The sequence below is a fragment of the Neopelma chrysocephalum genome, unplaced genomic scaffold, assembly GCF_003984885.1.
Source record: "Neopelma chrysocephalum unplaced genomic scaffold, ASM398488v2 Primary Assembly neopelma1_96845, whole genome shotgun sequence".
Taxonomy (NCBI): Eukaryota; Metazoa; Chordata; class Aves; order Passeriformes; family Pipridae; genus Neopelma; species Neopelma chrysocephalum.
This window is the reverse complement of record NW_020925488.1, coordinates 1,614,381-1,630,392: the sequence shown is the minus strand read 5'-3', so window position 1 is coordinate 1,630,392 and position 16,012 is coordinate 1,614,381. Positions and strand designations below refer to the sequence as shown.

Below are 16,012 nucleotides of genomic sequence, written 5' to 3'. Positions count from 1 at the left end.
CTCTCTGCAACTACATGGACACATTTTCCCTGGGAACAAGCTCTTGTGACCCCTATCACACTGTACAGACCCTGATGTCAGTAAAGTTTCTGGTCCCATTCCCTGTCATAGCCAGAGTACTTAATCAGCACTTTTCTCTACCCTGCGTCAGTCCAGACGCATCCCCACAGTGGACCGGGATGACACGATTAGATGCTTGTTTAATGATTTTTATCATCTAGCTCCAAGAAAATTGGTTTAGAGAAATACTCCAATTCAGACACACACAGAACAATGCAAGGTCACAGCTCCTGGACCACAGTCAAACACCAGACAGTGCAGCCTCCTGGGAGGGCAGATAACATGAGAGCCTGCAGATACGCACCGACTCTGCTGGGATCCAAGCACGCAGCCTTTGTAGGAAGAGCCCAGAAGAGCCCTGGGGGTGCCCTGACCCTTCCAGCACCAAGGAAGCCCATTAAAGAGCAATCCCAAAACATTATAACTCCTGCTTCCAGGGTCTCCTGGATAGGGGCTCAGCTCACAGCTCTCCAGCTCTTTGTTGGGCACCAGCACCCGTCTCCACTTTGGTGAGGACATGGCATCTGCACACCGTGCAAGGACAGACAGCCAACTCATGCTCCCAGCTCCATGGAGGAACATTACAGACCCCGAAGAGGCTTTCCCAGCATCCCAAGGTTTGCTGCCTTCCATCCCCAACAGAGCTCCACCTCACCACAACCCAGCTAATGGGCTTGGGCCCTGATATGGACATCAGACCTCTCAGATACAGCTGCTGTGTCCTGCACGTGATGAAGATGCACAGCAGCCCTGCAGCAGGAGAACAGCCAAACCTTCTCTTACGGGTAGAGGAGTGAGTGCTTCTTACCTGTTTCCTGGGGTTCTCCATAGTCATTGAGATCTAGCTGATCGTGCTCTTTTTCTGCCAGCAGAGGTGTGAGGAGCAGGAGAAACATCCATCGCAGGGCCATGATTGTTCCCAGGGTAGGACTGAGTTCTCAGCCCCACTGGCTGCCTCACTGCACATCCGTCTGACTGTGAGAGGTGCAAGCACAGAAAGGAAACAGGAACGCAGAGAAATCACTTATGGTGCAAGAGGCTTCCTCATTGGAGAGGGAACCTCAGCCAGTGTCAGCGCCGCCTTTATTCTTCTGTGCATTGTGGCAGCTTCACGTGCCTTTTTGCAATCTTGCTGCTCTCCAATTGCTTGTCTAAAAACCACAGTTTTCAGGCTTTCTGGCAGGAGCAGCTACTAACCACAACAGCTGGGTTGCCTCCTCTCCCAGAACAGACATCAGCAGTCCCAGAAAGACTTGTGAGGTGTGCTGGTTCATGGCTGGGCTTTTGCAGGAAGATGTGGTGTCCATACTCACCTGGAATGTCAAGCAGAGACTGTATCAGGACAACCTTCACCTTGTTACTTGATAAGGATTGTGATAAAATGGACTTCTAAAGGGCATAGATGAGTTTAATTACCTGGCAGTGTGTGCCATGATCATGAAAGCCAGGGTTTTGGTAGAAGTGTCTGAGTGCTCAGGACTCAACGACAGCATATGCTTGGGAAGAAGCTGATTGGAGTCCTGGGGACCTGCAGCTCAAGTTCTGTGGCACATTGTGTTGTTAACACATGGTGGGAGCAGGAATGACCCTGAAGGTGTGAGAAGGCAGCACAGGCATGGCAGTGGGCAGAAAAGGGGCTGCTGGGGAGATTGTCTGTGCAGCTGGAGGCTGGTGGCACTGGCCATAGCAGCAGAAGTGATCCAGGGCAGGATTCATGAATTTGTGCTTCCTCAGCCACCCAGCAGCCCTTGCTGGATGCACTTGGCCCTCATGCCAGCTGAAACACACAGCTGGGAGAAAAACAAGTCCTGAAGTCTGCTCTGAAGCTCCACAGCCAAGGTGTGTGATGGCCTTCCTCTCTTGTGCTCTTCAGCAAGGACGGGTACTCCCATGCCTGGTACCCAGGCTCTACCTTCTGTTGATTTGCACATGCTGTAACATCTTCATTCAGCAGCATCAAGCAGCCCAGTGCAGGGCAACCCTCTCCAAATACACTGTCTCCTGCCACCCCAAAAATTTAACCCCGAGCAAAAGATGGTAAAGGTCTTGTTTTATCTTTATTTGTTTTCCCCCTGCAATTACAGGATGTGCTTGAGCACAGATATTCAAGCAGTCTTTTACCTCTCAGGAACAGAGCTGGAGACTGCCCAGCCACCTTCCTTGTGCCCTGCTGTGCTCAGAAAGGCAGTGTCAGCCTCTTCTCCCTTGTCTGTGCACTCAAACACATTTGTCCTGGCAGAAATGCCCTGGGGCAGAAGCGCACAGTCAGGGCTCTAGCATCACAGCAGGGCACAGCCCGGGAGGTACTTGGGAGGTAGCTGTGCTCCACCTCAGGTACCTGCAACGTTTGTAGGGTGGGGGGAAGCAACTGCTTCTCTGTCTCCAGCAACTCAGACATCAGCTCTCCCTGCCCCTTCATGCTTCTGGGTCTTTCAAGAAAAAAATTAAAAGGCTGCAAAAGCAAACTCTGTCAGTAGGAATAGGGTCTTCATTTCGAGGATCTTTGGAAAAGGAGTAGGAAAATTTCATGAATTAAAATACTAAAAAACAATCACATCCCCAGTCCCTCTCTGCAGCACTCCCAGCATGGTGGTTGTCACCTCTGATATTAACAGTATCTGCCCTCTCCAGAAACCCTTCATTGCCTCATGTGAAACCTCAAAAGCCATGGAGGAAGTGGCCCAAGCAGTTGTCAGGAAGCTCTCTCACTCTCTTGCTCTCTGGCTCTCTCATTCTTTGCACTTCCCCTTGCTCTACATTGGAAAAATTCAGCCTTGAGTGTAACCCAGGCTCTTGCAGGGAGGATGGCAGGGTGTTGCAAACGAGTTTTACCTTCCCCAGCGGGTCCAACAGCTATCTGTTCTGGTCACACCAGGCAAACCGAAAGCCACAGAGACAGCTGCACCCAGAAGAACTGGCACAGCTGGGAGGGTGGGCAGGCTGGATTTCAGCAGGTGTAGGCAAGGAGCTTTGTCCTGCTGTGATGCCAGGGTCCAGGAATGCTACCATGCATGTGTCCCATTTTGCCCCAAACCTTGCAGTGTGCTGGCATTTGAGCCACGTTTAGCAGCAATCGTGTCACCCTGGGGGATGTCACTCCTCTGCTGTGAGGACATGCTCTCCCAGCGACCCTAGAGACGTTGTGGCAGCTCTTGAAGTGTTGGCAAAAAGGGCTGCTGGCTGCTTCTACAGGCTGTTCTCTGCTCTCTTTTCTGTTTGTCTTGACAAGCTTTTACATCTTACCTGACTTATGCTATCTTTGTCATAGACATGGCTTCTTCTCTTTGAAGGAACATCTCTGTTTTGAATAACCTCTGGACCTGGTGGTTATTCCTGCTGGTTTCTCTCTGCCTTTTTATACCAGGAGCCCTGAAAGGCTGCCTTAAGTCTTTGCAAGCTTGCTGGACACTCTGTGACTGTGCTGTTTCTCACAGCTCCGTTTTATCTGAGTTTCCTCATTTCCACATATTTCCCCTTTCTGCAGCCAAACAAGATGCCCCTGGACTTTTCAATCTTTGGTAATCGCACAGGGTCATGGAAACAAAGCATGTTGTGGCTGTCACCAGCAGGCAATCCCTTTCTGGGAACATGCTTAGCCCATTCGTGCAGGGAGCTCAGTTCCCCGTCTTCCCCCAAGTCTCGTGGTGTGTGTAGAGGGGCCACACACTGATATCTTGCTTGCCCCTGCCTGCTATTGCAAAGCACCCATCAGCATGCTTGAAGACCACCAACAATAGTCCTACGACCTGCCCCTTTTATTTGGGATTCCTGTTTCCAAAGGTGTATCTGTGCTGCAAAGAGCTCTGCATCCTCTTCTAAAACAGGGACCCCATCACTGTGGCCACACCTTGGAGAAAGGTCTTCTCCCTGCAGCTGGAAATCAGAGCTTGCACCCACAGATGCTACTCCCCTGTGCAGTGCTCTCCAGGAGCACAATGTTCTCTGGCTTGCCAGTCCTCCCCTAACTCTTCCCATGGGCCACGAGCAGCTGCTGACATGCAGACTGGCCCTTGCCCCACGAGCACTGCAGTGAGGGGAAACAGGGGTGCTGGGCTGTGAGAGTCACTCGTGGGCACTGCTGCCACTAAAGTTCATTCAGAGGAAACCTTGTGGGTTTCACTGTACAGCTGTGGGCACTGAGGCAGAGAAGAAGTCAGCGAAGGGGCCAAGAGAGGAAATCCACACGGCAGGTGCAGATTTCAGCGCCGAGTCCCAGGACGGTGCCACAGCACCAGCACTGTCCTTCCTCCAGGTGAAAGGGAATCAGGTTGTGCCCTAGTGTCTGGTCCGGCCTCAGCACTCCTGTCCTACTGCCACAAGTGGGGTCACATCAGCCAGGGACCTGGGAAGCAGCTTCTGTGACCCTGGGCTGGGACAGCTGCAGTGCAGGCAGCTGGCCTGTTCCCAGGCTAGGCTACAGCTGGGCTGACCTAAAAGCTGGATGTTCAGCTGTTTTGAGCTCTCACAAAGCTCTCAGGGATAATCATGAGGTCATACTTGGTTTGATGTCCGCAAAACAGAGGTGTCAGGGTCACCTGCATGCCCATCCCCTGGCTGGCAGCCCCTGCCCATCATGGCACAGCTGCTGCATGGAGACTTGTGGGATTTCAAATGTTCAAGGCCAGGCTTGATCCAGTGGTTGGCATCCCTGCCCATGGTAGGGGAAGGGTGGAACTAGATAATCTTTAAGGTGCTTTGCAACCCAAACCATTCTTTAATTCCATGATTTGTGTGTGTCACTGCCTGCTGGACACTTGCAGTCTGAGCATGGGATCTGGCTGCCAGGAGGGGCACGGGAAGGAAAGGCATTCCCTTCTCTCCTCCAGTATGTATCAGGCCTTTACACTGGACACACGTGTTCCTGCTTGCCCCCCATGCTCTCTTGCACAGATGTCTGTCCCTCTGCTGCCCTCAAAGTTGGTGCTGCCTGAAGCCTTTGCAAAGAGAAGGGTCAGTTCCAGCAGATATTTCAAAAAGCTGCCATGTTAATGCAGTACCTCCTTTGTTCTCTGTCAGATGCCTCGCAGTCATGGTGATGTGACTGTCACACTCCTCTGCCAGGCCTGGTGCTGGCTGCTACAGAGTCTGTTTAATGAGACACTCTTTGCTTTCAGTGTTTCTGCCCGGCAGGGTTTGTGGGTCTAACTGTTCATGGCATCCTGGCTCAGGCACAGTGCTCCCTGTCTGAAAGCAGCTCTCTTGCTGTGGCTGCAGACCCCTGAGGCTGCCTATCCTGACTCTTTGTGCATCCCCATCCCATCTCTCCCTGTCTGTCCTGCCCAAATGTGCATTCCCATCCCAGCTCCCCCAGCTTGTCCCAAAGGCAGCTTGGCAGTTTGCTGGTGCTCAAGTGCCTCCTTCCTTCCCAGTCTCCTGCAGCAGCCTCTGAGAGCTGCCAGAGTTATTTCAGCACTGACAGGCATCCAGGGTCCATGGTCACAGCCTTTGCCCTGAAAATGAGCCAGGTCCTGATGACTTGGGCAGAGAAAGTCCAAGGGAACTTCCCGGGACCCCCTAGCACTTGGCACCAGCAGTGCCCCCCTCTCAGATTGTCATGCACATCTGGACTCTCACGGCACCCTTAATTTGCCCCAGCCATGCTGTCACCCCATGGCTTTGCCCCTCCCAGCACTGGGTCCCATAGTCATGTTGTCCCCCCTCACACTCCAAAGCAGAATCCTGTACCATGAAACTGGGCTCCTCTTTGCTTCCCATATGATGAATCTCTGCTCCCAGGGTTCACCTACAGACCCCAGCACTTCTTTCCTGAGGCTTACTTTGTGATCTGCAAGGAAGCCACAAGCAGCCTCGTTAAGCAGCAGCTCAGTGTCGCCTGCAAGGAGCAGGAGAGTAGGACACAGCTGCTGCTCAGGTGACATGAGACAAGTGACACGAGACAGGCAGAACTGACTGTGCATCTTGGTGCTGGTCCAGAGCTCCCCCTGGCCTCGCTCTGCACCTCAGGACATGTGAGGTGGGCACTGATGCTGGGTTGGGCACTGCTGCTGGAGTTGTTGACTGCTCTGGCCTGTGCTTACAGAGGGCAGGAGGATGTGGAGCTGGCCCTGGCAGGCAGACCATCACCAGGAGGTTGAAAGGGACTTTAGTGCAGTAATGAGACCAGGGACCTGCACAGTGAGCTGGTGAGCTGCTGTGTTTAAGACCAGGAAAGTACCCAGGAGGGGTCATGCATACAGCATGACCATCTTACCTGCTCCCATCTCCTCTGGAGGTTCTCACAGAGCTGTGTGCCAACACTCATTCCTCTCTCCATCACCCACCCACCTTTCTGCTGCCGTGTCCCAGCTGAAGGGGTGCCAAGGGATGCTGAGCTCCCTGAGGTGGGGGCTGGCTGAACTTCCCTGCCCGTGCCAGGGTCAACTCCAAAACACACAGCCAGGAGTGGGTGCCACAGCCTGGGCCTCATGCTGGCAGTGGCCTCAGTGATGGCAAAGGCTTTGTGCAAATGTGTAGCTGTGTCTTGGCTTAGGTTTATTCTTGGATGGAGGATCAGCCCATGTATGGAAAACAAAAGGTTCCTTTGCCCCATATGAGACACAAAGGCTCCTGTGCTGAGCCAGCTTCTCTCTATGGGAAGCATCCTGTTTGGGAAAAGAGAATATGTGGGAGAGAGGGTCAGTTAGTGGGCATCAGGAGCCACTAACCAACAGAGAAGCTGTAGCAGACACAGGTGAACTACTTTGGCTGTCGGAGGAGATAGGATAGAGAGTTGAAGCCACTTCTGCCCCACTACCCATCCTGGGGGCAAAGGTCTCCTGCCCAGAGCCACTGAGTGTCCCGGCTGTGGCTGAGGATCCCAGGGATACCTTCCCCCCAAGTCGTGGTGTGGAGCCTGCTATCAACAGCCAACTCAGACCAGCTGAGGGACCTGGCCCCAGAAAGTCCCCAGAGAGCAAGAGCACCCACAGTGGGTACCTGCAGACACCCAGTGTCTCCTCTTCCCATCAGGATCCTATGGCTGACCCTCTGGGACCAGGCCACCAGCAGAGCCACCTGGTCATGGCTCCAGTACTGTCCCATACTGTCCCAGTGCTCCATACACACTGCTGTGTGCTTCCAGCCTTGCAGGTTTCACAGGCTTTGTGCCCTGTGGCCAGTTCCTGATTGGCACAGGCTATCTGATAGTCACCCACCTGGACCTGCTTGACTTTAGCCAGATGAACCCCAAAGAAGTCCTCAGCAGCTGCAAGCCCCATAGCAGCAATCCTAGATCCAGTGCTGGCGGTGCAGGCAGCTGGAAATCCCCTTTCCTGCCTGGGGCTGACTCAGCACCCCACGGGGCTGTTTGCCAGCACATGGTCCCCTTCCCCATTTGGCCCAGCCGGTGCACGTGGGGAGAACTGCCTGGCTCCCTGCAATTTGTAAACAGCTGTGACCACTGCCCCCTCTGAGAGATTATCAAAGCAGCTCATGTAGAAGCCCTGGCTCCTCTGTGCTTCTCCAGGACAGGGGTTTACACGGCTTCATTTGTGGATTTTTTTTTTTCAGCTGTTTTGACTCACTCCACCACTGCAGATGACTTGTCCACATGGATGCAGCAAACTCCAGTGTGGTGTCCTTGCAGCAAAGGCTGGAGGCTGAAGCAGAGCTTTCCCATTCTTCTTGGAACTACTGGGATGTAAAGAGAAGGGGCGGGTTCATAGTGGACTTGAAGGCCCAGTGTCTGAGTCGGAAGTTTAAAAGCCCTGCAGCCCTTCCTTGTGAGTGACCCAGAGACACTGAAAATCATGGCCAGGCTGTCCCAGGCTATGGGTCCCAGCCCCACAACCCTTCTTTTACCTTCACCTTCCCATGTTCCTAGAGAAGCAGATACCAGATTGAAATGGTGTGAACTCCTGTCTGGAACCTGCCTGGGTCACTGCAAGCACACACAAGGAACCCCAAAGAGTGTTGCCTCACCAAGACATATCATCAGCCCCCCACACTCCTCAGGCCTGAACTGACAGGTCTGATCACTGGGGGCAACCTATCTCCTCCTGAAGGTCTGGAGTTGGCTGTGGTGGAGGCAGGACAAAGCCTGCAGTGCAGTGTCCCAGGTAACAGAGGTAACCCTCAGACCCATCCCACAGAGTCGCCGAAATCACAAGACTGCGTAGCAGGGAGCTCAATCAGCACCTTTTTTATTAATATGCATCATAAATAAAGAAATAAATAAAGGCGAGACACCTCATTCTAACAGGGAAATACAAATTAAATATGGTGCAACGTCCGCTAAGCGATGTACAAGCAGGAGGTAACCTAGCAAGACCAGGGCCCCTTGCCATGGTGAAGCCAGCCCAGGCACGATGCTGTGAACAGCGTCAACCCGGCCAAGGCACCAAATACTGGCATGGCCTTTCATTAACACTGTTCCCCACCTGACATGCAGGTGAAGATCCCCACTACAGCAGGCGGCATGAACATGGCAAGGAAGGGGTTGACTGGCATTGCCTCTACCAAGGACCCCAGGACCTCCAGTATCCCCTTGTGCTTATGCACAACACTTATCCCCCCCACCCCATGGCACTGCTCAGCAAGACCAGAAACCCTGTGCCAAGGGGAGCACCACCCCTCCCTCCCCAGGCTCCCCCACTCCCTCTGGGAGCACCCCGATCTACCTGCTGGGAGCACTGCCCCCAACATCCCTAGCCCAGTCAGGGACCCTGCCCTCATCCCCTCCCCTCCAACCCTCTCCAATGAGCATCCCAGGGCTTCCCAAGCACTGGCTCCCTGCTCAGTGTGAAGGGCATGGGGCCAACCCCCAAAGCACCCATCTCTGCACAGGGTGGCACTACCCATCCCAGACCTACATAACACTGAACATCCACACGCCTTCCTCACAACCCCCCGCGCCCCTTTGCTCCACACACACACACATATCCTGTCCCCCTCCCCTGGCTGTGGCCAGGCACAGCCCCAGCCCTGCAGTGTGGCACTGCCAGGCCACTTGTCCTGGTGCAACCCACCAGGCTGTACCAGTGGTACAGATGGTACAACAACACATTAGGACAGGGATGCTCCAGTGTGGGGGAGCCTACCCCCATCAAACCACAACAGAACCCATCAGCCCAGCCTTGCAGAGACCTTGCCCACGCACGGTGCTCCCACCCTGCGGCCAAGAATGCCAGGGATGCAGAAGGCTGCCACCCCTGGGAAGGGGACAGCATCCTGCACCCCCCAGCATGAAACAGCTGGGCAGTGGGGCAGCGCTGTTTGGGTTCCTGTAATGTAGGAGTCCATGGTCTGTGGGTGCTGGAGACAGTGTGGGGTGGAGGGGGGGGTCAGGTGGTCCCTGGTGTGGCTGCATGCATGGCAATGCTTGGCGATAGGAGGTGCAGCTCGCAGAGGACCCCAGGGGGCCGAGCTGGCCTTTGGCAGCTGCACAGGGAGGAGCAAGAAGGAACCACCTACGGTTACTGTATTCTGTAATGGCAAGAAAGGTAAGAAACTAGCAAGAAGCTGTGTTTGTTCCTCTGGCAGGGTGGGCTACCCCAGAGGAGCCTCAGCAGCCCACAGAACTGTGCTTGGCTTCCCAGATGTGTCAATAGTCCTCATCCTCTGGGTGGGTGACATACATGATGGGCACCAGTCCCTTCTCAGAGCCAAGGCTGCACTGCAGCCAGTCACCATCCACCTTGGAGATGACCTGCAGAATATCCCCTTTGTTGAAGCTCAGTTGTCCTGCCTCAGTGGCAATGTGATGGCAAAGAGCTTTCACCTCACTGCAGGCAGAGGGAAAGAAGGGTTAGCTCACCACAGAATGCTTATCCCACTCAGGGATGACCAGAGGCACAGATGAGCGAGGAAAACATGCCCTGCCTCCCTCCCCAGCCAGGCTCCCAGCTGCCTCCCAGCTCCCACTCACCCAGAGATTGCAGAGTTGCAGTGGATGGATGAACAAACTGCATCACTGCCTCCAGCCATCCCTAGTCCACATCTACAAAGGGGGCCAGGAAAATGGCATGCCATCCCCAACCTGCCACATCCCAGCACCTGCAGGATGGCCATTTGGTGTCACTCACCAGGTAGGGTGGGGAGACATCCCCTGGGCCGGCAGTGTCGCAGGGGGCACCTCAGGGGGCTCTGGCTGGGGGGGGTCTGGCTCAGGGGCTGCTTCACGCCACATGCTTGCCCCCACTGTCTGGGCCACCAGCTGGAACACGGACTTGTCCAAGCTCAGCCAGCCAGAGGGCAACCTGGAAGGAGGAGACAGAAGCAGTTGGCAGCACGGAAGCATCACCAGGAGAATGGAGCAGCCAATCTCATGGCAAGGCCGTGCCTTAGAGGTTTGGCTTCATGCACAAAGTGCACTGTGGTCCCCAGACACACCACAGCCTAGACTGGGAAGGACATTTCCAGTGAACATTTTCAGGAACAGTAAGGGTGTGTGGATGGAGAGGCAGTGCAGGGAGGTCTCAGCTACTGGGGGCAACTTCACACGTCCTCCTCGCTTGTTATGAGCAACAGGTATTGCTCCATGTTCTGTTCTCTATATGTGTTTTTGGGAGGGATGAGGTGATGATGGGGCCATATGGCAGGTGCTCTTCCACTGGAGAGAGGATTTAGGACTCAAGGCAGTGGTAGAGCTCAGGCAGAAGGGGAAGGCCCATGAGGTGGACTGAGCAAGGGTGTGGGAAGAGTTAAGGTGGCCTGGCAGGGCTGAGCAGGGGTGACAGACCCCTGAGGTATCACAGTGGTGTAGCGCAGCAGTCAGCTACTGGCCTGACTTCCACCTGCACTGCTGCACTCCAGGTTAACCAGCCCTCCTCAGCCCCACACCACCCCTACCCTTACCTGTTCGGTTGCCTGGGCTCTTTTTGTACCTTCCTGGACCCAAACAAATGTCCCCACTTGATAGCCTGGCTGCCCTCTGATGCACTGGTGCTGCTGTCCTCTTGAGGGGCTGATGCTGCTGCTCCCACTCTTTGCTGAGTCCCAGTCTCCTTTTCCTTGCTGCGCTTCAGCTCTGTAAGCACCGAGTCTGGGGGACTGCCCATCCAGAAAGGCCAGCTCCGTTCCTTCACCTCTTCGCTGACCATGACCTGCTGGGGCTTTTCCAGGGGCTCTTCCACAGCTTCAGGACTTGGCTTGCTGGCAGCCTTGGGCCTCTCCTCCAAGGTACCCTCAGCAATGGGACAAGCCTCTGCGCCCTCCACCACCCCTTCTCGGGGTGGTGGTGCCTTGTGGGTCTCCACTGACTTGGGTGCAGTATTCAAAGCAGCTTTCTTCTTCTCCGAGCGGATGAACTTTGAGCCTTCAGCTGATCCCTCGATGTAAATCTGAGAGGTCTGCATGAGCTGGTACCACCAGCCTGCCTGCTTGTCCTTCTTCCTCTCCCATGTGCTCTCTCGCATCTTACTCCGCTCTTCCTCCCTGTCACCATCTCCACAGGAGGCTCCCACTCCCTTGACCCTCTTCTCACTCACAGCTTGCTGTGGGCTGTGCCCTGGTGAGATGTCATCATCTCTGGCACCCCCTTGGCATGTCTCAGGGGCGGTGCTGCAGCCATCGGGATCCTCACTGCTGCCCCGCGTCCGCATCAGCTGCAGGGTGGAGTGCACGGACAGCAGCAGGTCCTGCTTCACACGCAGCAGCTCCTTTTGCTGCTGCTGCTCTTTGCCCATCTGCATCAGGTGGTGCTCGAAGAGGAGGTCTAGGTTGAAGGGCAGCAGAGAGAGAGGCTGGAGCAGGAGCAGGAGCTCCTCAAAAAGAGGCTGGCACACGCTGTGAGACAGGCACAAGAAACCCACTGGCTGGTAGTGTGCCAGGATGATATCTGTAGGGCAAGAGACATTAATCAGAGGAGAGGCTCTTCCCACCATTGCCAAGCCACCACAAAGGTGCTGAAGCTATGGGGAAAGGCACTGGACACTATTTTTTGATCAGAGCTGTGGTGGCAGTGTTAGGCTCAGGCCTGGGTCAGGGAGCACCAGATGCTCTGTGTGCCCTCAGCAAACCAGCCCAAATACTGCTTTCCAGTTGTGCCTGCAGCCAGGATGACCTGCCTGGCATGACCTCCCGGATGATCTCTGCCACAAAATGCCATGGAAGTAGGATGGGAGTAAAATGTTAAAATTCTTTTCTCCAACTTTTTGAGGTGAACAAGGAGCCTCCGATCTGACCAGTACCAGTCCCCTGCAGACAGAGGTGTCAGGGGCAGCTGAATACAGTCTTTCCAGGACCTGTCTTGGCTGAACTGTGGATCTTAGCAGAGAATGGACTAGCATTTCTACCTGCAGGATTCATTCTTCACTTGGTTTAACCATAACTGCACTGCCCCTCCATCCTCCTTTTTTGTCAGGTCTCACGCTCAGGGAGAGAGCTGGGAATGGGATTTGTGGCCATTTGGCCCCACTGGGATAACAAACTTACACCACAGGCAGGACTTGCACCCTACCTACAACCCCTTTGCCTAGCTCTCATTATCCTGACAGCTCTAGCTCTCAATTCCACAATTCCAGCTCTTAATGATGGCTTGAAATAGGTGGTTGTCTTCTGCTCCAGAAAAACACAACAGGCTTAGGTCCAATTCTATTCTATTCTATTCTATTCTATTCTATTCTATTCTATTCTATTCTATTCTATTCTATTCTATTCTATTCTGATATAAAACAGATACATCCAGTAAAATCTGCTTTTTGTCTGTCAGGAGGTTATCCTTTCCATTTCTTTCTATTTCCCATGCCTGAAGGATTTCAGCTAAGTGTGCACATCTCCAGGCATACAAAACTCTCAGGCACTGGGCAAGGAACACAGAAATTTGGGGAGGGTTAGATCTGGTCTCCTGCAGATAGACTGAGGGATCTGCACTGGAGGTGATAGCCTTGGGAAGGCTAGCTGCAGCTGGTAAGGTGAATGGATGTCCAAGCTAGGTGGAAGGAGCTGCATGGAGCTTGAACTTCCACCTGGGACTTCCCTGGTGCACTGAAGCTGTGTATAGCCTAGTCCTTCAGCTTAGGGCAGAGAAGAGCAGCCCAAGCTGAGAGAGCAACAAGAGAAGCACATTTTCATTCCATGCTCTACACTGTGCAGAATTTGGCCCCCACTGCAGCCCATAGCCCTCAGGATCTTACCTTCATGGTTGTAGAGGTGGTTGAACCAGAACTCCAAGGACCGGATACTGCAGGAATTTTAAAAAAGCAGGGTAAGATAAAACAGTTAAAATCTATCCAGCCAACTCATTCTCATTGTTCTACAAAAAGAAGTGTGGCTAGAAAAGGGCATGTACACAGCATGAGCCTGTGAACCTCCAGACCTAGAGAAAGGACAGCTGGTCAGTCCCATCAGCACTCACTGATCACAAACACCCAGTCTGCCACAGAACATCCAGCCGGCCTTACATGTGCAACTGTAATCCCTGACAAACATGTTTCCAGCAAAGTTCCTCACTATTTTGCTCCTATGTCCTTGGCAGAGCTTTGCTTTGCTGAGAAGAGGCTTCCGTGGAAAAGTCAAATCATCTACAAACCTAAGGTCACTGCTGGTGGCTTGGCCCAAAATACACTGGTATCCTGTGCCAGCAGGGGAGAACTGGGCCACCCTGTGTGGGGACAGCAGGGCAGACCTTGTTCCTGCTTGTAGGGGTTCTCCAATATCTGGAAATCTTGGGGCCTCTGCTGCCACTGCCAGAGGTCTTGCTGACCACTAGAGAGGAGCAGGGAAACACCATCCTAGCAGCACTCATCCCTTCACCCACAAAAAGGCATTGTTGCCTTCCTCTGTTTAACACTGTGTGTAGTGTGCACACTCCTTATCCAAACTGGAAGGACCAGCCCTGAGTCCTGGACCAGGGCAATTCCTCCTTCAAGGCCTCACACCCTGGGATTCACTGCAGCTCCAGGAAGCAGTGATTTAAACAGGAATTTCTATGATTTATGCATATAATTTCTATAATTTATGCATATGCATTTCTATGATTTATGCATGAAGCTGGACAGACAGACCCTTCCCACCTAATGTCTTGGGGCTAAAACAAGGTGACAACAGCCACCCCTTCTCAGTCCCGACCTGAGAGGGAAGGTTTTGATCCCTCTGGAGTTCCCTGAGGCTCACAGGGAAGTTCCCTGAAGCCTCCCTGAGGCTTCTTCCTTCCCTCACCTACTTCTGGGAAGTGGCTTTCCACATTCTTAAGTTTTTTTCACGGTCAACTGTGGCTGCCTGCAGTCAAGGAGCAGCAGCTGCTGCCAGCCCTAGACAGGGACATGCAGCCAGCACCGGGGTCCTGCTTACTTGAGGAGGCCAAAGATGAAGGCGTTGAACCTCATTGTGTGGTTGGTGAGCTCCGTGTACTGGCTGATCTTGCTATAGAGGCTGTGCAGCAACTTGGTAGAGGGGCCTACGGAGAGAAGCAAATTGCTGAGATTAGTTGTGGTCAGCAATGCCAAAACAGCACCATGGGAAGGAGCATCAAGGCAAGACATGACATTTTCTGGGTGTCCATGCCTGTGTGTGCATTCCCTCTCTGCCAAATGCCAATGTGAACTCACTCCATCCCAACATTTGGACTCCATGTGGGAGATGGGTTGTGGTCTGTCCCAAACTCCAAAACTCTGGGAGAGTTTCAATATTGCAAGGACCTGCCTCCCACATTTCAGTGACAATCACAGTCATTGGCTCAAAATCAGCATATAAACAGAATATTGTGGTGGGTGGTTATAATTTGGTGTGTCTGCAATCACAGAGATAACCCCAGAGCTGTAGATTTGCCACAATCAGGCTAAGAGGCTTCCCAATACATTAATTTTGGTTTTTTCTTTATTTTTTTTTTCACTGATTTGGCCTGCTATATGAGAAATTTCAGGGAAAATGACAATAAATATTTAGGCAGATTAGAGCAGTGTCTCTCCTGTCTTGCACAGAAGGGTCAGCGAGCACCCTGTTCCATGCAAGGAAATCATCATCCTCATAGCGAATCTCCCCCAGCACCTCCCAGCAACAACACAGAAGTGTCACAGAGCTGCAGGCTCTGCTGCACAACATCCATACCTAGCTGGGTGGATGCCTCCACCACACTCCAGGGGATGTTCCTCCTCTGGCCAATGATCATGTCCAGGACGTAAGCCTTGAGCCCATCACTCAGAATGTCCCGGACAGCAGGGCACAGGTATTTCAGGATGAGATGTCCCACATTGGGGCTCACGGAGCTGTTCCCAAGTTTGGCCTAATGGACAACAGGCAACAGGGAAAGTGTTGGTAACTTCTCTCAAGGTACAGATGCATGGAAACAGTTCACGTGCCTACTACAGATACCCAGTAAGCAACATCCAGGCTCAGCAGCTCCTTGAACATTCAGGGTCTTCCCCTTCAATCCAATGCCTCATACACCAGCTCTGGACTGCTCCCTGCAAGGTCTTTCCCAGCCTGGGAAGAAGCAAAGCCTGGGAAAAGAACCTCCTAGCTTGGGAAGAGGATATCCCAATTAAAAGCGATGTGTGGTTCTGCCAAAAGTTATAACAAGGCTGTCCTGCTGGAGGAAGAAAGGAGCAGGGGATTTTTCTGTTGCTGTACATTTTCTTGTTGCTAATTTTGGAGCAGGAAGCAGCAAACCACACAGGAACTACCAGCATCAAAGGGTTAAGGAACACTTAACTCAGTGACATGTCAAGCTATAATTCCTAGGGATTACTATAAATAAACAGGGTGAGGGTAAAATGGATGGACAGAGCTCAGGTTGAGGTGAGGAGGCGTGTAAGAGCCCAGCACCAGCAGAGCAAGGACACATTCTGCTGTGTACAGTGTTTGAGCTGCTGAGGGGTCCTTCCAAATGGGTCAGAAAATGGTGCTCAGGGCACAGATTTTACCAGCTGAGCTGGAATTATACTGACCAGTTGGCACGGGCCCACAAAAGCCCTGAACTGAAACTGAACTTCTGGCTCAGGAATAATCCCGTCAGATCCACTGAGCACGGCAGCAGCAGGGGCGGGTGCTGCCTTTTGACAGGTGAATGCTCAGC

General features: G+C 53.1%; 1 protein-coding gene across 6 annotated transcripts in view; it reads right to left on the bottom strand.

The window, feature by feature from the left end:
- Positions 1-8,184: 8,184 nt before the first annotated feature.
- Positions 8,185-16,012, bottom strand: part of RUSC2 (RUN and SH3 domain containing 2) — a 60,357-nt gene continuing 52,529 nt past the window's right edge. For all 6 annotated transcript variants that reach the window (XM_027670402.1, XM_027670400.1, XM_027670401.1 and 3 more), the window contains 6 exons: positions 15,046-15,220; positions 14,290-14,395; positions 13,134-13,180; positions 10,855-11,836; positions 10,083-10,256; positions 8,185-9,782 (listed from right to left, as the gene is read on the bottom strand). In XM_027670402.1, the coding sequence (XP_027526203.1) occupies positions 9,602-9,782; positions 10,083-10,256; positions 10,855-11,836; positions 13,134-13,180; positions 14,290-14,395; positions 15,046-15,220 (1,665 nt within the window). In that variant the 3' untranslated portion in view covers positions 8,185-9,601. The remainder of the gene's footprint in view (positions 9,783-10,082; positions 10,257-10,854; positions 11,837-13,133; positions 13,181-14,289; positions 14,396-15,045; positions 15,221-16,012) is intronic.